The sequence below is a fragment of the Cololabis saira genome, chromosome 2 (assembly GCF_033807715.1).
Source record: "Cololabis saira isolate AMF1-May2022 chromosome 2, fColSai1.1, whole genome shotgun sequence".
Classification (NCBI taxonomy): Eukaryota; Metazoa; Chordata; class Actinopteri; order Beloniformes; family Belonidae; genus Cololabis; species Cololabis saira.
In genome coordinates this window covers 20,076,268-20,099,956 of record NC_084588.1, presented here as the reverse complement: position 1 = coordinate 20,099,956, position 23,689 = coordinate 20,076,268, and the positions used below count along the sequence as shown (strand labels likewise).

Here is a 23,689-nt window from a genome sequence, read left to right as displayed (position 1 = left end):
AACAATGTAATTCAAACTTTCCATTTTAATATGCAACATATTTGCATGAAAAAACACACTGAAACACAATAAAACGTGCAGTGTGCATTATTCTTAGATACAAAATACTCAAAATAAAATACAGTGTCTCACCCACACTGAAATTGAAATCACAAAAATACAATACAGCTAGGGGTGGGCAAACATATTAATACGGCAATATATCGCGATACATACATTGAATATCGATATCGTATCGGGAGACTATGTATCGCGATATATTGCCGTATCAATATTTTTGCCCACCCCTAATGGTGATGTTTCGAGAGGTTGGGAGCTTTTCCGCTGGTTGGTTGGAGGTGTGAGTGCAGGGTAAGAAGACCAAGACGGGGTTTGCTTTATTCAACTTAAATTGTATTCAGTCTTTACAAAAACAGGTCAACGTCGGTTGACTTCTTTCTCGCCTCCCCAAACTCTCTCTGCTCTCTTCTGCTGTCTGCACTCACAGCATCAGCTCAGTGCCCTGCCTGCCCTGCTGCCTAGGGGTTGTGTAGTCTTTGCCACAGCATATATATATATATACATATATTTAGGTACATTTAATTTGTCTATTGTGATTTAGATGAGGCCTTATAGTGAATTAATCCAAAGGGGGGTAAAAAAGTTGGGTGCATGACTTGTGCTGCATTGAAATAAGAAAGCAGAGGATTTGGTGGCTAAAAGTAAGTTTCTGGATGACATATCCAGGATGAATTAGACTCATTCTGCTATTGTGTTTAGAGTCCTTTACAAATCTACACGTCCTTTTACCCAAGACTGCTGAATGTACAGGCTTTGGCTCCAATGAAGTCTCACCTGCATTCTTGGTAATACAATGTACCGATACTTAAAGTGGTTTAATAAGAGTCCCCTTTTTTATACTTTTTTTTTCTTTCTTTTTTGACATTATCGTATGGTTTTTCAGTCTACTCAGTATTGTAAATGATTGCCAACAGGCCTCAAGGGCAAAGTGATAGCTTTTATTTCCCAGATACATCAGCACAGTTACAGGAATATCTTATTCATGGCTATATGGTATAACCATTTTTTGTCTACTTTGTATTTAATTGACGTTGAAATATTAAACAGCCTCATACGGTTGCAAGCTAATGTGTATCAGCTGATGTCGCAGTGCTGCTTCAGCTTTGGCCTTTCACCCTGTCAGGAAAGGTATAAATATACAACATAAAGTGGCTTACGGGTTTTTAAAGACAACTAAAGGAAAAGATTTATCATTAAGATGTAAACTTTGCTCAACACTGTGAGACAGTACTTGTACTTTTAGTAGCTGGAGCTGCTGGTGGCCCTCTTCTTATCTATTTAAATACATTGATGATGCTGCTTTTTTAAAGAACTGTGTAGTTCAAAAATACCCCAACACTTTTTTTTTGTTTTGTTTCTTTTTTTTTCTAGGTGATGTGACATGTATAAGGTGCATATTCAATTCTGACCCTGACATGCACTGCTTTGAGCCCAACACAAATGTCTAGTATCCACACTGCACTTATTTGCTCACAGTTTTATAAAGCCATTTGTTCTTAAATTGTGGGCAAATAAATCCTTGAGTGCTGTAATGGCTTTCTACTCATGGGACAGCCAAGAGTACAAAAAGCTGCTGATCACCTGGAAAATACTGAAGTCGCTGGAATATAATTTAAACTAGTGCTCTAGACTATTTTAAATGCATTCCTTTTTTTCCCGTATGTGGTTGTTTGCTGTAGTTGTCATTCGGCCTCCATAGAGACCCCAGTGGGTTTTGGCTTCAGTGTTATAAATTCCAGGTGAGCGGACAGCCATTATGTGAAATTAATAGGAATTAAGGGAAACATCATGTTAGGTGAAAGGTGGGTTAATTCATTTAATCTGTCACTTTGTGTGCACTGGGGTTTCTTTGTGCGCATGTGTTTGTTTCTGGTAACAAATTTATAATCATGCTGGCGCTATATATAAATTTGCTGTCAGTACTTGGACTTTTCTTTTTCAATATTTTTGCTTTAACATTTCCTAGCCGGAGAAGAAAAAACACACTTCCAATTGTTGGACAAAATTAATGCTCGACTGCAACACTTAATTAACATTGGTGTGCTGAAGGCATTTTTTGTAAATGTCTTCCCATCACTGAGAACATTGATTGCTTCTTGCTGCTGTGAGACCCGCTAGACTTCCATCTCTAATCATTGTTCGCCACCTTGAAAGACAGACGCCCCTGTTTAAAGTTAAAGACCACTCCATGTCAGGTGCTTAAAAAAACATGTGACCTCATCCGTTCCTCACCCGGCTCCCCCTGGAGGTAGCTGCTCTGATTCCAACATTCCTACTCCCATTTCCCCTTAGTCTGCTAATAATGATTAGACCCATGCTCTCTTCTCCCGTACGTCCCTTAAGGCTGAGCGATGCTATTTGGGATCGGACACTGTTTAGTTATTGGCCAACAATGGAAAATGTCTTTTAATAACACACCTACTACAGATTAGGTGGTAATTGTGGCAGTAATCAATAAGCCAGTTGAGCGGAAAATTAAAGGTACGCGAAGCCCAAAACCATTCGCAACCTCAACAGGCAGAGCATGTTTTTTTGTGATTTTTTTTTTTTTTTTTTTTTTTTTTTGGTATTAGGCCCATTGTTCAGATGTGGCCTAGTGAAAGTGCCGGAGGGTAAAAACACAAGCCTGGGAGCGAGAAGGGGATCTGACAGTGATAAATAGGCCTTTTAATAACAGCTGTGCCACTTGGGTAGCCATTCTGATCAATTCCCGTCCAAGTCTGTTCCATTGTCCTCCCTCCCTCCTCCACAGCAGAGTACATTTACATAATGCTGTGATGACTGTGTAGTTCACACTAGATAGTAAATTAATTGCAATCAACTAATTTAAGTGCGCACTATGTAAAGTTATCATCTGGAAGACCTTTTTATTAGTTTTTTTGTAAATCCTTCAGAAGTAGAGGGTGTTTAAAAACACACACACTCAAACATACGCATGCATCCTCACAGATGGCTTGGTTAACGGAAACATCAATTATTGCATTGCCTTGGCAAGCAGCGGAGAGGCTCCAGACTGTGTTTATACCCGTGTTAGTCCTGTAGGATACGAGTGTTTGGTGAGCTGTTGACCTGGGGGAGAAAAGGGTTAATGCTACAGTCCCTGAGAACAAACCCACAGGGCATTTGCTCTCATCAGCAACAGATTTCAGCACAGCAGGCTCATATTTTTCTGAATGCCACAAATTTATACTGACTTTAATAAAATCAACATTTTTGCTTGTGATGAAAATATGCTAATTGCAAAATCTACCAAGGCCTTTTTTTTCATGTGTCATATCTTAAATAAAGATTATTGCACTTGTTTTTTATATGTGAAACAGTTTGCATCGTTTTCTTTAAGTGTGTTTAAATTCCAGATTGAGTACTTACCGTTTCTACTTGTTTTTCTCTTTAGTACTGCAACACACTGAATGAACAGCGCATGAATGGACTGCTGCCAGACCCTCTGCAGATTTTTCCAAGAGGTACAGAGTTTCACTTTACAAATTACCATGGATTACTTGTGTTTTATAATCCCAGGAAAGATTTAAATATATAAAAAATATTCCTACTCTTGTAAATTAATCTGGAGCATGATATTCAGTGGCCTCTTCTATTAGTGTTTGGTGACATTAACAAATCTACATTTCTTTTGCACTGTGGATATTAAAAGTGCGCGCTTGCGCTCAGGCTAAGTCTTGCGTTGTGTAGTTAAAGTGGTTTAATATGAGTGCTTTTTTCAATACATACTTTTTTTTAATGCCCTCTTATGGTTTCCAGTCCTCTCAATGTTGGACATGATTGCTTGCAGGCCTCAAGGGCAAAGTGATCAAATATAATTTATTTCCCTTTTACTCTTTTTGAGTTTGTTGTTCTTTTATACTTCCATATCCTTTACTTTTTACAAACTTTGACTGAATTTTTTTTTTCTCTCTCTCCTGTCCACCTATCACTAACTGTCTCAAGAGCCCAACATCTCAATCACTTTCATGTCCACAACTAATTTCTGAGTAACCCTCATTTCATCTCATCTTTTTTTTCATATTTATTTATTTATTTATAAAGAACTGATTCCTTTCCACTGCATTTGTAAATGGTTCAGTGATGTGTTCTACAATCTAGTCAATTACTGTTTCAGCGGGCAAGACTCCAGGGATCCGGAACATACATGGCCTGAAGGTAACTATCTCAATAATTGTTTCAGCTGCCTTACGCAGAGAGTGAAGGGAGGGGACGGTGGGAAGTTGAGTCAAATGGATTGGCAACGCTGTGTTCCACTTATTGAAATGTCAATTGAAGTCAAAGCTCTCCTTTTCTTTCACTCATTCTCTTGTTCCCTGCGTTCATGATTATGTATGGGGGGAGGATGTGTGTGTGTGTGTGTGTGTGTGTGGGTGGCTGGCTGGCTGTGTCTGTCGCAGGGCTTGTCTCTCTCCTTCTCAGTCTCCTTGTGTTGGTTTTCATGCTAGGATAGTTGTTTTAGTTGACGACATTTGCGTGAAGCCCTGATTCCCCTCCAGAGTGTTCGGATTCTCTCATTTCCTGCGTTAGAATGTCAGAAATTTGGTTATAGCAAACATGTGCAATAAGAGGATGTCATTGCTCAACCATGAAATTGTCATTACAAGCTCCCAAATGGCCTTTCCACAGAACCTTCCCACTTTATGTTAGGCATATGTTGCTATTGAAAGTCGTTGCTAATTATGATGGGTTAAATGATTTGACACCTCTTCCATCTCTCCTGATGATCTATAGCCATCTTCATTTCAATAACAAAGTCAACCCCCACAAAGATACAGAAAGTGCTTTATTTAAAGTATCCTCAGAGGAACCTTTGGTTACAGCTACTCAACCATCATCCCGTTCCTTTTTATATATATATATATATATATATATATATATATATATATATATATATATATATATATATATGTATATATTTTTTTTTCCATTTATTTTCATGATAAAGGCTCTGTTTTGGGAAGATGGTGTTCTTCAAAAAACTTTAGTCCTTTGGTAATTTTCCCCTCCTTTCTGCTGGCTTAATGTAAAAGTAATTGGCCGAGGAGAGCCTTGTGTGCCATTTAAATGAGGTTTTACTGGGCACTAATTAAAGACAGCATTCCTGTGCTTTTTTGGACACTACACATCATCCTTTTGCCTTTATTTAGTTATTTTTAGTATCTTCTTTACAGGGTCTAATGTTTTTATTTGTGTCAAACATTTGGTATGAGTTTAAACTTCAGAATGAAATAATTATAGAAAATAAACAGTTTATAAAGGACAACAAAGACACTTGTGTTGCTTCAAATTTTCATCTTTAACTTATAGCTCCTGTGAAACTTTAGCTGCTGTAATTTTGTGCAAATAACATCCTTTCTCTCCTTCATTTCCTGGCCTGCCATCTAATGGATGCCAGTTAACTTCAAGCTTTATGGAGATTTGGGGTTTTGTTGTTTTTTGTCAGGGGATCCGTCTTGCTGTCTTTTGGCCGTGACCACTGTGCATTTGTGTTTTCTCACCTTCAGGTTAATACAAGACCTAATCCAGCCAATGACTGCACTCACGCTGCCACAGAGTCAATAGCCAACAACAGGTGAGTGTGTTGGCACGCAAGGATCGCATTATAGAGCATAACTAAACTGTGGTTGGGACAACGATCAATTTGTGATATATGGGTTGAAACATATGCGGTTTGCTGAGTTTTTTGTTGTTGTTGTTTGTTTGTTTTTAAGGGGTGGAAATCAAGTGTTATCACAATTACATTGATTGACTAGATAACCATAAAATGATTGTCAATATCACAGGTTCTGCTATGATGCTATTTGCAGTCGATATGATTCAGGTGCTAGCGATCAATAGGAGACCGTGTCGCATCTCAATGAAACAATCATTTCCATTCATTTCAAAGCGTAGCACCAGAATAGGATTTCAGAATTGTATTTCTAGATAGTTAAATAACAAACGATCTGTTCCGTTAATGAAATGCAACACTTGGACTACAAAAGGCCGAGTGGTAACGTATTGATGATGATTACATGTATCGATATTTTCATGTTGCATCAATGCCATCGGATTGTTCTTCATTACAGGCCTGGCCTTTATCAGTGTAACTTTATTGTGTTTTTTTTTTTCTTCTTTTTTACAGTCTTAAAAAATCATCAGCTGAGCTCAAGAAGATTTTAACAAATGGGCAGGTGAGTTTGGTTGTTTTGAGTCCTCACTGTAGCACATTCACAGCAGCCGAGCTGTTTAGTTTCCAGGGAAATAAAAACACACACACACACACACACACACACACACACACACACACACACACACACACACACACACACACACACACACACACACACACAGTGGCCAGGATGACAATTAAGCCAGCAGTCCGTCAGGTTTCTATTGTAACACAGTGAACAAAGGGAGTTGTTCTCTTTTCATTTCCATTCTCTTTACCTCCTTTCCCTCAAATGACTTAAATCCTTAAATCTGGAGGAAAGCGCTGCACATGTACATCAAAGATGCTTAAAACTATACTGTGAAACCTAACTTTTCTGTTTGTATACGATTTAAACTTCAGCCTTGACAGCCCTAGATTGATATCGCCTCAAAACTTCACTGGAGATTTTCCAAATAAACTTGCTTTTGATAACTGTTCACTTGCAGCCACAAATGGGCTGCAATCCATCATGAACTTTTACAGTGAAATGTTTTTTTTTGTCCTCTGTAGTCATGTATAAAAGGGGATACATTTGAAAAGAATTGTGGTTTGTACTTTCCTGCTTTTAAATTCAAGATCATTACAAAAAGCACATATTTATATACAGCAATTATAAGACATTAATGAGTAATTGCCCTTCAGTAGATAATCAAAACATAACAATGAAATAGCAGAACAACTTCAAAGCTCAAACACTCGTAAAAACAATTTGCTGTCGATGAAGACTTTGAAGACAGAGTTCTCTCACCCAGAAAAAATGACAATTTTTGTCTGCTCAACAATATTTCTAAACATGACAGATGAACCCAGGCGTGACAGAACCTGGCTCGGTGCAAACTGACACAGAATTCAGCCAGCGTGGGAAGCTCCAGTAGCTAGAGTGGTGAATTCTGCCGTGATGTCTTGCATATAAAGATTTTTATATATTTTTATTTATATATGTATTATATATATTTTTTTTATATTTCTCCCCAACTCCATGACAGTGAGGCGTTTTTTGATCTACATTCTGTCTCATTATAAATCAAAGGTGTATTAAAAAAAAAAAATAAATAAATAAAAAAAAAAAAAAAATATATATATATATATATATATATATATATATATATATTCTCTAAATGCTGTGTTTTCCACAATTAATTAATTAAAATTATAAGATTAAGAACACATTACCAGCTCTATTTCTAGGACTTTTTACCACTTTAATACCATATTTAAGATCTGTTCACACGTGTTCTGATTAAACCAGAACCCAATGAATCAGTAAGTTATTTTATCAGCCTGTGTAGAGGTTTTACTTTTACTGGAAGATACATTTTTACCAGTAATTTCAAAATGGGCAAAAAAGACAGTTAATCCAGTCTATATTATATTGTGACAGCTTTTTTTTTCTTTATCAATACAGGATGTAATGATGACAAACCAATCACCTTTAAACTCTTCATCAATCATTGCCCCACTCACCTAAACGCATCCTTTTATAAATTGAATACCAAGATTTGTATTGATCCCCATCTTCTGCTCTTTTATTTTTTTTCCGTCTCCATGCCGCTGAACTTGGGGTGACCTGATGCCTGGCTTGTTTATTGCTTTCCATAACAGTGCACCCCTTTTCTCATACATGTGCATTCTCTTTTAACTGTTTAGCTACACATATAATCCAGTGGTTGCATGATTTAGTGTGTTATGATGTCTCTGACTCATCATTGTATGTGTGTGTCCTGTAGATAAATGCTCAAGATATCTACTATCAAGAGCAACTTGGCCATGGAAATGGAGGAACTGTTTACAAGTAAGTTTGTTTGATCTCATAGTCAGGCTCCAAAATCACAAGACCTGATGTGATGCTGCTTAATACTGTGACAAAGCTGAAGTGATATATTCAATTTGGTCAAGCAAGTGAAATTATCAAATGATCTTCGCCGGACCTCCACTGTTCCTTTGTCTGTTCATTCATCTCTCAATGTTTGGTATGACATCTATCAGGCAGGTTTCTGTCTGTACCTACATTTATTTATTCTCGTTTGAAGGTTGCAGACATATATGATATTGATTTGGGGCTGTAAGGTGTGACGCCCATTAACTTAATCGGTCTGTAGTGCAGCAGTTTACCTGCCACCATGAAGCGCTCCATCCTCTAGACAAATGTATTACTGACCTGCTAACGTTATGACAAGGTTGGCATTTGTGTTGCTCCTTCTATCTTTCTTTCCCCACCTTGTGTTTCCCTTTCCATCAATTCCCAGCTATTGAGCTGTTTTATTGAGACAGAGGTATTGATCACTGCTCAGACTAACCTTGACTTGACAGAATGGTTTGCCTCAGACAAACCCCAGTAAAACTATTAAATGTCTTATCTAGCAAATCCACTAGACTATATTTTATTTTTATTTCCACCCCTTTCTCTTTCCACCTTACTGTTTTATGATTTGGGGATTGTTACATTAAGCGCCAGTCTTTCATTGCAGTACAAGCTGCTATATCCTGCACGTATTAGGAGAGTGAGAGGCAGCAGAAATGGTTACACTGCACTGAAGAAAACCGATATTGCAAGTTCAACAACTTTTCAGTCAATTTCTCCCAGCAAAAAAAACAATCAATATGCATCAGTGTTAAAAATTTAATGGTCGAAAAGTTAAAGAAAAGCAAATAAGAAGAGTCATAAGACTAAAAAAAAAGGGTCTGTTTAATGCTGTTTGTTTTAGTCAAGAATATTTTATGTCCATTGTTTCTAACTAAGTCTTATTTACCTTTTTACGTTGTATACAGGAAAAGAAAGGGTACTTTTAAGTACCGGTAAGTGCATCTCAGAAAGTCAGTAGTTTGCATCATTAAGGCTGTCAATCATGAACAAATCCCCCAGATACTTAAACTCTACTTGAGGCAGCGATTCCCCTCAGAGAAGACATTCCACCTTTTTAGATTTTTCTTTTTAAAGTAAAGGTGTGTTATCTTTATCAGAAATATTTATATTTTAGCAATTATGCTCAATGTGCTGATGTGGGAAAAGCTTTTTTGAGAAAAAGATCTTTTAAAGATCTTTTTAAATTTGATGTGACCGTTTCTCTTCACCAAGCCAGCCAACTGTCAATTTTTGTCTGCAGGATACTAACCGCTGTCGATCAGTATTGATGATGGTGGCCAATTCTTGCTGATACTTAGTTTTGTAGACTTTATAATCTTATTTTTATTTAGTTTTGGAGGGAGGCGGGCAGTATGTTTAAAGAGTAGAATACTGAGACTTTTTCCAGAAGAAAGCACGGTAACACAGCCACTGGAGAGCGTGCTGTGGACATTTCTTTGCTGCGAGTCCAGGATAACAAAATAATTGATACAGACTGTAACACAACATTTGAAACAGCATCCCCCTGCTGCATAAACAGCAAGAGAGTAAAAACAAAGCTCACTGGGCCGACAGCCTGCAGTCTGTTGTCTTTCATTGTTGATAAAGTTGGTATTTGCAGTTGAGTCTCGCTATAAGAAGAACAATTGAAATCAGACAAAATCGGCTTTTGGCAGGTCAGATCGTGAAGATCGGACAAAGAAAATAGCAGTTGGTGCATTTCTACATAAAACTATATGTATGTAACACTTTGACAATGACTGAGTATAACTGTCATTATGTAATGAAACACAATGCTAATGTCTCCCCCAAATGTACAACACCTTGAATAGCACATCTTGGTTATTAGAGTAATAGAGAATAATGAAACATCTCACAGGATCTCTCCCAGACGGCAGTTGAGTAGATCAGAGTGAGCTGTAATATTGGCCTCTATCACAAGGGAGCTGCTCTAAAACGCTAAGTCCGCAGAAGGATTAAGCAAAATCACCCTCCCCATGTCTTTCTGTGTAAAATGTGGTGGATAATTGTCTCTGAACATCTGTTATGACCAATTGTGAAAGTATCAGGTGAGAGCGTCAGGGAGAGGGAAAGGCAACATATCATACATGTATATCGATGCTAGCCCTGATCCAGGAGGCCGGTTTCTGTAACCTACAGCCCTGACCAGACATTGAGAGAGCCTCTATGAATACTGCATGATGGAGCTTTTATTACAGAGCGAGCTGGAGTGTAAATAAGATCCAGGCAATGGGGCACGTTTACTGGGGTCAGGTCAGGGGGAAGTGGCGGGTGGGGAGGCTATGTAACCTTGTCCCCAAGTTTCCCGCTGTCACAAGCCTGTCACCGTAACTCATACAGGGATGGTCAGGCCGGAGGTGGTCAAGGACAGGCGGAGAATAAGGCTTTAACTAGCCAGTCGTCATACCTCACTTCTAACCATAAAACGCTCCCTCAAAGGCTTCAGTTCAAACTATGTTTTATATTAAATTTGTATTTATATATAATTTGTTTCTGATATAATTAACATTGGAGAATGAAGAGTACCTAACACGGCTATCCTTTTAGATTTTTCATTAGTTTACATCCTTGTCTTAATTAAGACGTTGATTGTAGCTTACAGGAAAGACTGAGGCATCAACAGGAAAAGGAGACCATGGGCCTTATGGGAAAAACTTCAAGACAGTTGACCCAGTTACAAGTACATGGCTTATAGTAATGATTTAAAAGTATACCTTTTTGTTTAGCTTTTGTGTTCTTTTGGTCAGAGCTACCTGATGGTAACCAACCAAATTTCTGTCATTTGTTTTAGGAGTCAATAGCCAGACTCTTCTCAAAGATGTAATGATACTGTCAAACAGTGTTTGTGCTAGGAGTGTAAGTACCTAACACGGTCCAAAAAGGTGTCTTTTAGTTAAAGGCTTGGCCCAGTTTAGATTCAGCTGACTGAAGAGCAATTTGATACAGCAAAGTAAGACACATTAAACACACTTTGCATTGTGTATCGCATTCTCTTTCTCTGGATGACCTCAGGACAAATGAGTCAGGTATCACATCTACTAATCCTGCTTGGGAGCTAATTACCGGCCTGTGTGACGTACGCTGAACCCACCTCATCCCAATCACCTGGCAGCTGTTGGACAGTATTCGTCCTTGAGGATATGTATGTTAGGAGGACTTGGCGTATTGTCACCGCTACCGTGAACTAACCTTCCAGGATGGTAACTAAAGCCAACGCATGGCATTAGGGCTAATTAAATCATTATGGGGCCGCTAGGTGACTCCTACTTTACCTGCAACTTTAAACTCAGTCTGGAACAACATGAGATGGAGCTGACTGCGTCAGGTTTTTGGTCATGATCTAAACTCTCCGAATATGAGCTTTCACTGGGGCTGGGGGTATGAGTTTCAATTGGAGTTAGGCACATTCTTCAGGGATTTCAACGTCATTTAAGCACGGGTAACTTTTCAAAGAATCCAAGTAGGGACAAAAGAGACAACTTGAACATATCTGCAGAGAAAAGTGCTTTGAATGTCCCACATAAACATTAAACACAATCTTATCTGATTGTGAAAAGGGATCACAAGTTTGCGAAAAGCAAGGTTTCAAATTACTGATTTTCTTTCCAAAGTTATCTTTTCTTGGAGTCCATATATCCAACTTCACTGACAGCTTCTGATTGGATCTCCCCATCACCTCCTCTAAATTACAGCCCTTTGAAACTGGAACAACAAAGACGACATCAATAAATGTATTGATGTCCTGTAAAATCACAAATATATCATTACTAAGTATATTGCTATTCAGACATGGGCATGCCCTATGAACATGCTCAGATTCAGATTAAAGGCACACAAACTGAAGCTTGTAATCCATGCACAGATTTTATTCTGAAACACTCTCTGGAAAGAAGGCTGAAAAATGTCACGGTAAACAGCAGAAGAAGTGAACATTGTGAAAATTGCTCGGGTCTTTGGCCAAATCAAAATTAAATTAAAATTATGGTTTTGATACTATTTGACATGAAGGATATATGTATGATTTACAGGGTATTCCAACAGCCTTAGCTTATTTTTTGTTTACATCAGCAAAGCTGCAACATACAGCTCAACAAAGTTTAGATATTGATATATTCCCTTTTTAATATAAAATAAACATTGCAACATTCTAATTTAACATTGATTCCCTTTGGTTAAGCCTCACATTCACCAACTAAGCTACGTTATAGACTAAATACTGAAATGATGTGATTAAAATAACATTGTTATTCAGTTGAACTCGATAATTAAAATCCCCATTAAAGTACCTTGGCCAACTTTTAAGATGATGACTGACTTGTGGATTTTTCTGACAGTTGTGTGACAAACTTATCTTTATTCTACATACTGTAAGTCAAGCTTTTTATTTGATTACAGTGTCAGTGTAAATGGATTTATTTTACATAGATTCACTTCTGCCTGAATATATTTACGGGTTGCTTCAATCTCATGTGGTTATCTGGGATATCGCTGAGAAAGCTTTTTACTGGCTGTTTGCTCCACAACCTCAGCGTAAATGTGCTGGAGTTGGTTATTTTTAAACTTTGATACTATTTGTTACCAGGTTGAGAAAAGAGCTGTTAAACCATTCATCTAGCTCGGAGGAGAAATATGCACGGCTTCGTTTCACTGATGACATTCGCGTTCACATTGATTTTGCTTCTTTTTCACATGGTCCTTTGTTTTGTCTCTTTAGAGCATATCATGTTCTTGGCAAGCGGGTTTTAGCTGTCAAGGTGAGAATTCCTTCATTAAAGTGATAGTAGTAGTAATCACTGATTTATTTTACTGTTTTTAATTGAAATGTTAACAAAAACAAACAAAATAATGAATACTTTTTCCCCAATGTTTGATGTCAGGTTATTCCTCTGGATATCACAGTGGAACTACAAAAGCAAATCATGTCAGAATTGGAAATTCTGTACAAGGTTAGTATATACTGGTTTGATTTGCTCTTCTTCATCAAAACATTTTGTTTTATTCCTCTTAATCTTGGTGTTCTACTGCACCTGCATTAATTATTCATGTGTCTAAGTAATTAAATGCAATTAATCACCTCTGATCTTACCTTGGAATAAGTGATGCTTGCAAACACATGGTCAGTGCCTGTCGGTTTACTCTTCAGTCTGTTATTCAATTCACACTTTATTAGAGACACATCTCGAGAAGAGGTCCATAGTACCATAAAAAAATTATACATATAACATACACGATATAAAAGACAACAAAAACCACAATACAGAAGACTTAAAAACAACAGTGACACAAAAAGAAAACAGTGTCAGGCGCAAGTGTAGAGACATGAACGCCAGTGGTTCCACAACATAGATGTGAACCTGACTGTGCAGGATTCATTAAGCAGGTAATAATGCTATTTAAAGAGTTAGATACTCTACATATAAATGTATATATCAAATTCAGTAGCACAGCAGCACAGGTTGGTACTCCAACACTAACAAACAGATGACTGGCACTACAGCTCCTTGGGACTTTAAGAAGCAGCCTCATACAGTCATTATAAGCCACAGTGAGCCTCTGCATGCTGCTTTTCTTGTAGCGACACCACAAGTGGCCAGTGTATAGGGATGTACAATATGTTTTAAACAAAGACATTTTAACATCCACCGAGCACATGCTGAATTTGCGCAGCAGCATATTAGCTTGGGCATACATCCTTCGACACTGTCTATAAATATCTCTGTCATCAGAGAGATCATTAGTCATAAAATGACCGAGGTATTTCACCTCGTCACACTCGGTGAGAGCAGAGTCTGCCAGAAAGAAGTCAGGAAAAGCAAACTTTCTATCTCCCCGGCTATGGAAAATCATCACATTAGTCTTCTTTGTGTTATATTTAATGTCATATTCAGACCCGTACTGAGAACATGTCCTCAGAAGCTGCTGGAGGCCAGCACTATATGGACTGAAAATAACCAGATCATCCGCGTACATTAAGTGGCTGACAAGTACATCACCTATCATGCAACCTGTTCCACACTTATTCAACTGCACAGAAAGGTCCTCCATATAAATATTAAACAGGACCGGTGACAAAATCCCTCCCTGCCGAGCACCATTGGTAACATGGAATGGAGCAGATACAGAGCTTCCCCACTGAACTCTCATAGTCTGCTGTGCATACCAGTACACCAGAATTCACCAGGAACACCTCTCACACTCAATTTGCTGAATAACTTTTCATGGTTAACACGGTCAAACGCTTTTGAGGCGTCGATAAAACACATAAAAATAGTGTTAGAATTTACACACTTACTTATGACCGATACTTGAGTCCAAATTATAATCACAAAGGTTTGCAAGCTCTACACTGTTAGTATTGTACTGTATTTATAGCTGCTGCAGCCTTGCATTCATATTCCTGGTGTTTTTTTTGGTTTGTTTTTTTTTAAATCCCATTACGAGGTTAATGTTTAAAAGAAGGTGTTGTCCCAGAAAAATGTTGTTGGATGCTTTTTAGTAAACAGTCTGCTTTTATTGCAGTGTGATTCGCCCTACATCATCACTTTCTTCAGTGCCTTTTTTGTAGAGAACAGGATATCTATCTGCACAGAATTTATGGATGGTGAGTTTGTCTCCAGCACTTCTCTTTGCGAGTTGTGGTTGTGTAAAAACCACTTTGACCAGTCCTGTCCCTGTCTTTCTCTCTACTGAGTATCCATTTACACTTCTCCAAACAAGAAAATGTCTGCAGTCGCTGTGAGCTGCTTGGCATGCTTGTGTGCTAAAAGCTACATGGGTGTGATAATTCTTGACTGAAGTGCATTTGTTGGTGTATTTGTATATGTGTGCCTCAACTGGTGTGAGATGAGCGACCGTGTGTTTTTAGGTCTGTGAGCATGTTTGTCCAAGTGTGTGTTAATGCAGCAGTTCCCCAGTTTAACACATGTGCTGCTGTGTCAGCAGAGTCTGATAACTTCTGAGTACCACTACTTTATTGAACTTTTATTTTACTTGTACATGATTACTGGAAACTACAAAATACAGTATTGATGAATAAAATAAAGTATGTTTTGTAATTAAGTTGAAATATAACAATTTCACGTTAACTGACATTTATTTTGAAACATATTTTGGCACTTTGTTCCCTTCTTCTAAATTATATTAAATATAAGACCAGTGTTGGATTGGAAGTCCTAGTTTTGCCGTTATGTTTTATTGAATATTGATTATTTGGAGCATTTTAGCAAAAATTTATATTTTTTTCTTTCTTTGCCAGTTCAGTTTACAAAGCACTGGTTCAGATAATATAAAAGCGTAGTCGCGACATCAGAATAGTAGTTTTACAATAGTTTACAGTTTTCCTGTTTGATGTGCTAGAAATGCTATTGAAAACAGTGCAAATCCCAAGCTCCATGCCATATTCTCTACATTAGAAATTACCTGGATGAAAGATAAACTTGTGTTGTGCAGGTGGATCTTTGGATGTCTACAAAAGAATTCCAGAGCACGTCCTGGGAAGGATTGCAGTTGCAGTAAGTATTTTAAAACTGTTCGTTAAGCAATCAAACTGAAAACCTTTTCAAATGACTGTATAGTTAAATCCTAACATTTTTGGACAATGATGCAGTCCTTGTTATTTCACCTTTTAACAAAAGCATATCAAAGGTAAAGTTACATAATACATGTACTTGAAGGGGAAAGGGTGAGTGTGTGCTGTTACTATTCATCCATCTATCCTTCCATGCTTCCATCTATCCCCTCTTATTACTTACTCTACGTTCACGGGGATCTGCTGGAGCCTATCCCAGCTTTCTTCAGGTTAAAGCCGGGTGCACCCTGGACAGGTTGCTAGTGCCTTGCACGCTGAACAATTTGTCAAATTTAATATCAATATGTATAAATAATGCAGTTTGTAAATGTCGAAGGCTTGAGTTTTACTGTACATTATCCAGCAGTCCAAGAAACGCATAAAACACAGTCACCAATGAGAAGTGTCATTCTCTTTGCAAACTAGCCATATCAACCAACCAAAAGTGGCTCAAGTTTAGACACACAGAAGGAGGGGAAACATAACATTTTACTGAGAAATGGTCATGGTTCAGCAACAGTCCTGTTGAAAAGAGACCGTCTGTTGAATGAAATTGGTTTGCGTTAATTTGATGAGGCAGATTAACAGCAGAAAAGGATGCTGCGTAAACGCAATCCAGTTGCCACGACAACAGGCAATACCAACCTCTTGGTAAAGGATGTGCTGTCTATATCAATTTAGTCACTAAATATGACTTTAAAAACTTGATCAGATGTCTTACTAAATGTAATTCCTAATATATTAATCAAATTACCATTACAAAATTTTAAACGGAATGTAAGAATTAGTTGAAACAGAGCTGAGGATGATTGAGTGTCCAGTGGGTGCCGCGCTTGTACCAAACTATTCATTTTATTGACGATGATTTAGTCAAAGAGTCTCTGCCTACAAAATCCTTACTTTGTTTACCACAATGCTGGGTTTGGTGATACTTCAACACATTAATGATCCAATGCATCTGACTATTGAATGTGAGCTTGATGATTGCTAATTGAATCCTTGTAGAAATGTTCGTCAAAAAAAGACATTTTACAAAATTAGATATTGTCCATATATCAATCAGCCCTACTTTCACACATCATGATTTATTCCTTTTTTGCATGTTGTACAGGTCTCACTCAGAAAATCATTCAGTTTGCTCATAAAAATTAAAAAGGGCCGCAGGTGTGTTTAGTGGGCTATGGTTTGGTGTAGTGATGGACAAAGCGACTGTTGTTTTTACCTCATATGCTCCCCTTTCTCCCTGGTTTTCTAGTCACAGTTAAAACTAGCTTTTTGATTGAAATGGCCTTGATGTTGATTAATGTGTCTTTTTTTCCCCCACATTCATTACCATCCTCTTGTCTCCAGCTCTTGTTTTGCTCTCTTTTGACTTTGTCCATAATCAAACAATGACAGCTATTTAGTTGGTGCTAATTCTAATTAGCACCACCTAAATAGAAAGGAGTCTTCTCTCCTTTCTACTTTCACAATTGTTAATTATCACTGAAGGTAAAGCACCCAAGAGGGTACAAGTGAGGCTGCACATGCCAGTTGTTGCACTCAAACCAGAACCTTTCAAGGCAGAGGGACTTTAGAGAGCTTTTGTGTTTTCTTAATTCATCTCAGTATGTTGTTTATTAGTGTTGGATGACAGGAGCCTTGAGGCTATAATCAGCCCTCACGTCACAGAAATAGGCAGATCACCTAAAGACAGCATAATATCTTTTAGTCTGAAATTATTAATACCAAAATATATACTACCTTCTTTTTTCACTTATCCAACTCACTGAATTTAATTCAGTTGAAAGGAGTAAAGTAATGCCTCAAAATCAGTCTCCTCTCTGATTATTTAGCTCCTCAACTGTGACAATTATGGTTTTCTGAGATGTTTTCTTCTTATGAAACATTTCCTTGGCTGACTTTAATTGTAGTCCCTTAATGCAGCGAATTTGCAAAGTTTCAAATTTGAATAATGGGTGCCCATGAGAGCTTTAATTTACAGAGTAGCTCTTCCTCTCTGACAATTTGACAGAAAAGCTGCATTTGTGTGCCAGTTCTGAAACCTTGTAAATCTCATGGCCTTGTGTTCCTTTTATTTAGGATTGAAATATGACTGAATTTTTATAATTATGAATAGGATTATCTCTAGAATGCATTTAATGAAAACAGCATGCATAAATGATAGGAAAAATATAGGCTTAGGGTCACTAAAATGGACATTTCGTTGTACAGTATTAACTATTTTACAATGATTAATTTATTCATACATCGATTGATATTCTGTAAAGACAGGTAACGGTGTTGGAATCCAAAGCTGTCGTTGTAGGTAATTGACCAGTATTGTTAACCAACACAGCTTCATCCTTCTATAGCACATTTTCTCTTAACAATGTCTACAGGAAAGTTTAAGAATCATGTTTTTATGCCTCGTTACATATTTAACATTTGCAGTTACGCTGGAGCTGTTTGTAACATGAATATAAAAAAAGTTATATACAGTAAATAAATAGTAAATGTCCTAAATACTTAATTTTTATATTTTTTCCATTTCCTGCTTCCTAGGTAGTCAAAGGCTTGACGTATCTGTGGAGCCTGAAGATACTTCACAGAGGTGAGTAAGGTTGCAGTGTTATTTAAAAAAAAAAAGAAGAAAAAAAAAAGATAAAATCAGCAGAGTTGATAAAAGACAAGCAACAGAGTGCTGATCTTGCAGTTCTATCAAGCGGTTTGTCTCCGCAGATGTCAAGCCTTCCAATATGCTGGTGAACACCCGAGGACAAGTCAAGCTGTGTGACTTTGGTGTCAGCACGCAGGTACACTGATTTGTTTGAGTGAGAGAGAGAACAAACCTGCAGGATGGAAGAGAGAGGAAGAAAAACGGCGATCTTAAACTTAATGGCCACAGCCCTGTGTAGTCAGTGTGGTTTTTTTTGCGGGCGCAGATCTGCACGCATATGGTCAGCTTGTCAATCACAGTATTAATTTTCTACCCAATACATCAGTGCTATCCCAGGGGTCTTCGTCTCACATTAACTCCCCCCTCTTCCTCTATTGTTCTGCAGCCTCAAAAAAAAATCCCTTGTTATAATTATGACCTACACACACACCAACCAAGCCTCATTGATATGTATTCAGTAGATTGAGGGAAAGCGTGGGTCACACACAATAGCCTTGTCATTGTGTGTGTTGGTGTGTCTTTGAGGGCATGCCGAAGTGTGTTTTGCAATGTAATCATCAGGGACAGACCTTCACCGTTCCCCCAAAACATCAACCCTGAAGAATCTGTGGCTTTTCAAAACCCACAGACACACAGCGCATCCCTCCTGTGGCACTTTTGTTATTCATTTACAGCTTCCACAGCAACTCCAATGTGAATTTTACGCTCTTGCAGTTTAACACATACAGTATAGCATTGGCCCGTCTTCTGACTTTTTTCTTTTTTTATTGTTTATCTGTGTTTTACACACACACACAAACACACACACACCGTGTCTCATATGCCTATAAAAGAAAACAGCCATGAGGGAGCAGACCCTCATTATGACAGTTCTGATGTACAGAGTCTGTACTCTCTCCTTGTCTGACCCTGTGTCCGTCTTCATGGGACGAGTCAAGCCCAAAATATCCACCTGACTTTTCTATGGATGTGGCCAAGCAAATAGTCTTGTTTATGTCTCGTTAGCGCTCTAATATGGGACAATAAATGTGATCATTCTCAAAACTCACTCATACAGTTTCTAAACATATTCATTTCATTTTGCTGTAGTTTCTATTTATGCCGATGTTCAAAATAATTGCTTCTTTAATGTCGTCTATTTGTATTTTCAGTTGGTAAACTCTATTGCCAAAACATATGTGGGAACCAATGCATACATGGCAGTGAGTTTCCTTTTGCTTTTATTCTGATGTCTAATCATTTTACCACTCAGTTCATGAAAATGTAACTTAATGTCTTGCATTGTAGTCACTTTTTTTTCCTCCAATTTGGTTCCACAGCCAGAGAGGATATCAGGAGAACAATATGGGATCCATGCTGATGTCTGGAGTGTGGGCATCTCTTTCATGGAGGTAAACAAGTGTAAAAATAGCCTCAAGCTTTACTCAAGGCATTTTATGTGGTTTTACATGTGGAGTGTGGCGTAGATGCTCAGTCTGCTGAAACTGGTCCATTTAATTACTTTATATTTACATACTCTGGTAAAATGTTGTAGAATGAATTGTTTATTTTAGGATTGCTTGTTGGCCAGTGATTAGTGCGTATGCATGAATATTTCTTTTACTCTGCACACTGTTGATAGTAAATGCTTAAGTGACACCCTGCTTTCGCAAATAAAATTTTAATTGCGGTATTACACTTCCCTGGTCTCCTACTGACACTATTGATTCTCCATCTGTTTTTGTTAGCAGCTCTACCTCTACAGTAAAACAAATGATTCAGGCTTGTCTCATCTTTGCCTGTCAATAACGTTTGATATCATTACAATTCTAACAATAATGGATGGTTCTACTGTGAAGCAGCCATGTCAAAATTATTGACAAAGTTGTTGAGAGATAATGGCAGTTTAATAGCAGAGGAACCTCTGGCCTTGCTTCTTTGGTTCCCTTTACAGACCCTTTACACCTAAGCCAAATGAAGTTTTTCGCAGTACCACTGAGTCCGGTAATTGTTCTGTTTATATCCAAGGAATGTGAGTAATTTGATGTTTGAATAGGTAAGTATTCTCCACAAGTGAATTGCCAGGCGTCAGGGAGAGCTGTTACTCCACCTACCAGTGAAAATGGCAGAAGTAGACACTTTACATAGAACCGCCCCGCTATGTCGTCCTCTTTATCCGTCTATGTTGATGCCAGCGGGTGGTAATTGAGGGGGGTTATTAACTAATAGCTGATGTTGTTTGATGAGGAAGTGTTATCAGCAGGTGGGCACTAAGCTTACCTCAAAGACTGAAAGTCTCAAGTGGTGCACGCTTCATCCGTTTCAGCCCCATCTTATCTTTATTTCGGAGTTCCATTCAGTTAATGTACTCACGAATGCATTAATGCATCTGCACATATACTGGTAAAAAAAAATTAAAAATAAGGGGACACTTAATGCACACATCTTTACTATTGTACCTTTTATAGTTTGTTGAAAACAAAATGGTCAATGATCAAAATATTGATTAAATAACTTTAATCAGATTAAATTTATGTCACACTATAAAGGTCGGGGACATAATACGGTTCTTTAATAGAGTCAAGGTGTTCAGGAGAAATTATTAAGTATATAATGTGTAATGCCTTAACATTGAATCTAGTTGTCAAAGTCACACAGTCGCACATACACACCTTCATAATTTGCAAGTGGAAGGTTTTTCTCTACCGTATTCATTTTTAGATGTTTTCAGATTTCCTAAATCATTAATTCTTACTTTCTGCTCCACACAGCTGGCACTCGGCATGTTCCCGTATCCAAAAGTAAGTATTTATCATTGCTGAATGTAACTTTTTTTCATGCAAGTCTCATTTTTATGAAATATGTCTAAAAGCAGAGGATCAGACTATTCAGGACGCATAAACCTCAAACTATTTCCTGCTTTTGGCTGATTTTGTCAAGAATCTTTGTACAACTACCTTTTTTTTGGGGAAGTCAAATTTTGAAAAGATGAATTAAGATAGTTGATCTCACCTGAGTGCAAACTTGTTTGCAGAGTTATTTAAATGTTCCCATCATATTGGCAGTTACTGGTATGTTTCTAAAGACACGGGTCATGACCCCTGTGTAACGCCAACATGTCGCCTCGCTCGGTAATTCTTGTTTTTCTCATCCACATTCATCTAGATTAGTTGTTTGCATGCAACCTGCAATGTAAAAGTCTACTGTCTGGGTCCATTTTTTTTCTCCCTCATTACACTAAATTAAAATCCTGCTCAAATGTAATTGCTGACTACAGAAGTGGCTTCTGAATCCCATCAAGTCTTAATTAATACTTTAAGATGGGTTTATCTAACTAATCCCTCACTCAGCAATCTGATTCTGGTCACCTCAGGTTACCTCCTGGCTGCTCGCCTGCTCAGAATGTCAAGCAGCAACTAAAAGTTTTCTCTAAAAATTAGTCTATTTTGCATGATTGTATTACGGAAAACTTTCACTTGTTTCAGTGTTCATGTGTCGGGGAGCTTTAAATCAGGTTCTTCTTTGAGTCAGGAATAAAAATGTCTCATGTTGACGCCTCATTCAGATTAGACTGATGGAGTCTGGCTCAATCAGAATTTATATTTAATCAGATGGAGGTAGGTGGTGTAAACCTTCAATAATCTCCTTTACAGGAATATGTAAAAAAATTTACACTCATTGGAGTGTAAAAGGAAAGGACAAGGATAACTGAGTGAGGACAACTCTGATGTGAATTGTGCTATAAAAATCCACTATTATGCTTAAAGTGTTTCAGAGAAAACAGGAAGAGTAAAAATAAAAATGTTCATGGTACAAAGAATGCCCTTGGTGTTTGTCTTCTCCTAAATGAGAACTAAGTAAAATCTGATCAATAAAATCTATAAGCTCTTTTCTTTTGTAACATTTTCCAGATTCATGGGTAAGGCTGCATTTCAAATGTCAAGAGCTTGATAATGGGCAAGACCTTTCTGTTGAATTAAAACAGCGTATGTTGTGAATACCGCTCTATCTGCCGGGGTTTACTTCTCTTAGATGTGTAAGAAAGCAAAGGAAGGAGAAACTGCTTGGTCTGGTTTTGTTCTTTTAACATACTTCTGTGGTTTGAAATTGTTTAACCAATATTGTCTCAATCAAAGCTTTCATAGAAGAATGTAAGTAAATTCAGTTTGTTCAGCCAGCCAGTGAGCGGCGTTTTTCACATATTGTTGAAATCATTAGAAAAGGGACACACTTTCACGTTGGCAGGTGGAGATATGGGTGGAGGCAGATGAGCACACTCATAGAAACCGGTTCACTAAATGAGGAAAAAGATACAGAGCCAAGCCATTTAAAGGCCATGGGGCTCCTTTTTTTTCACCTTATTTGTAAAAAGTTAGAAATCAGTATGAAAAACACAAAATCATTTTTAGGGAATTATTATTTGCTGGATTGAGACTTTTAATTAATCTCATCCAGCACCAGAAGCTCACGTGATTGGTAGATATTACTGAACTTATTTTTTAATAATAATAATGATCAAGTGTGACATGCTGATGAGGCCATTATTGTTGGTTGGCTCTTTATTGTTGTCAGTATTGATTAATTATTTTTAAGTCATGAGGAAAAGAAAACTCAAGTTGTTTCATTCATCAGGGTTTGAGTATGATCTTCCGTATGTGTGTGTTTGTGACTTCACCTGTGGTTTGTCTAATGTTGGTGTTTTATTCTTCCTACCCGATTAAGTTGTATTTTTAAGTTTAGTTTCAATTGGTTAAACAAAGAGTGGACAAACTATTGGTGTCATCTCTCAACTGTTAAAGCGTTCCTGTGCTATGCAGTTTTCCTTATCCCAGTGTGAGTTTTTCCATATGGCACTGCAGACAGTTCACCTGCAGGCTGTAGCGGAGCTGTGTGGCGCAAGTGCTTGGATCCAGCTCGTCAAGCGCAGGCAGCCAAAGTCCTCGGGCTTAAGCTGTCATTTTCCTCTTTTTTTTTTTTCCTTTTCAGACGCTTGCACAGCTGTCTGTGAAAACCCCCCTGCTACTCTTCGCAGAGAACATTTCAATGCAGGCTGATGAAGTTGGAAAGAAAAAAGAGAGAGATACAGATGAATCTCTGACATCAGAACTGGTTGTATAGTTGGGCTAGTTCTTTAAACTGAAATTAGATTTGAGGATTTTATAATTTGTGCTCTTGAATAAAAGCCGACATTAGCAGTGTTGGGGATATATTGTTCATATTTTCTGATTCCAAGGAGGCATGTGCTTCTCACCTGCTTTTGTTCGTCGTTTTCGTTGCATTGATCCTTGATCTCCTATTCATTTGTGTGTGTGTGAGGGAGAGAGAGAGTGTGTGCGGCCATGCTTATAGTCATCACCTCATGTT

General features: G+C 37.8%; 1 protein-coding gene across 2 annotated transcripts in view; it reads left to right on the top strand.

The window, feature by feature from the left end:
• The window catches only part of map2k5 (mitogen-activated protein kinase kinase 5), a 54,153-nt gene that overhangs the window by 5,577 nt on the left and 24,887 nt on the right, over window positions 1-23,689 (top strand). For both annotated transcript variants that reach the window (XM_061739871.1, XM_061739863.1), the window contains exons 4-17: window positions 3,455-3,524; window positions 4,178-4,218; window positions 5,568-5,635; window positions 6,188-6,236; window positions 7,984-8,048; window positions 12,835-12,874; window positions 12,998-13,066; window positions 14,640-14,721; window positions 15,570-15,631; window positions 18,232-18,280; window positions 18,409-18,482; window positions 19,498-19,548; window positions 19,666-19,737; window positions 21,097-21,126. In XM_061739871.1, the coding sequence (XP_061595855.1) occupies window positions 3,455-3,524; window positions 4,178-4,218; window positions 5,568-5,635; window positions 6,188-6,236; window positions 7,984-8,048; window positions 12,835-12,874; window positions 12,998-13,066; window positions 14,640-14,721; window positions 15,570-15,631; window positions 18,232-18,280; window positions 18,409-18,482; window positions 19,498-19,548; window positions 19,666-19,737; window positions 21,097-21,126 (822 nt within the window). The remainder of the gene's footprint in view (window positions 1-3,454; window positions 3,525-4,177; window positions 4,219-5,567; window positions 5,636-6,187; window positions 6,237-7,983; window positions 8,049-12,834; window positions 12,875-12,997; window positions 13,067-14,639; window positions 14,722-15,569; window positions 15,632-18,231; window positions 18,281-18,408; window positions 18,483-19,497; window positions 19,549-19,665; window positions 19,738-21,096; window positions 21,127-23,689) is intronic.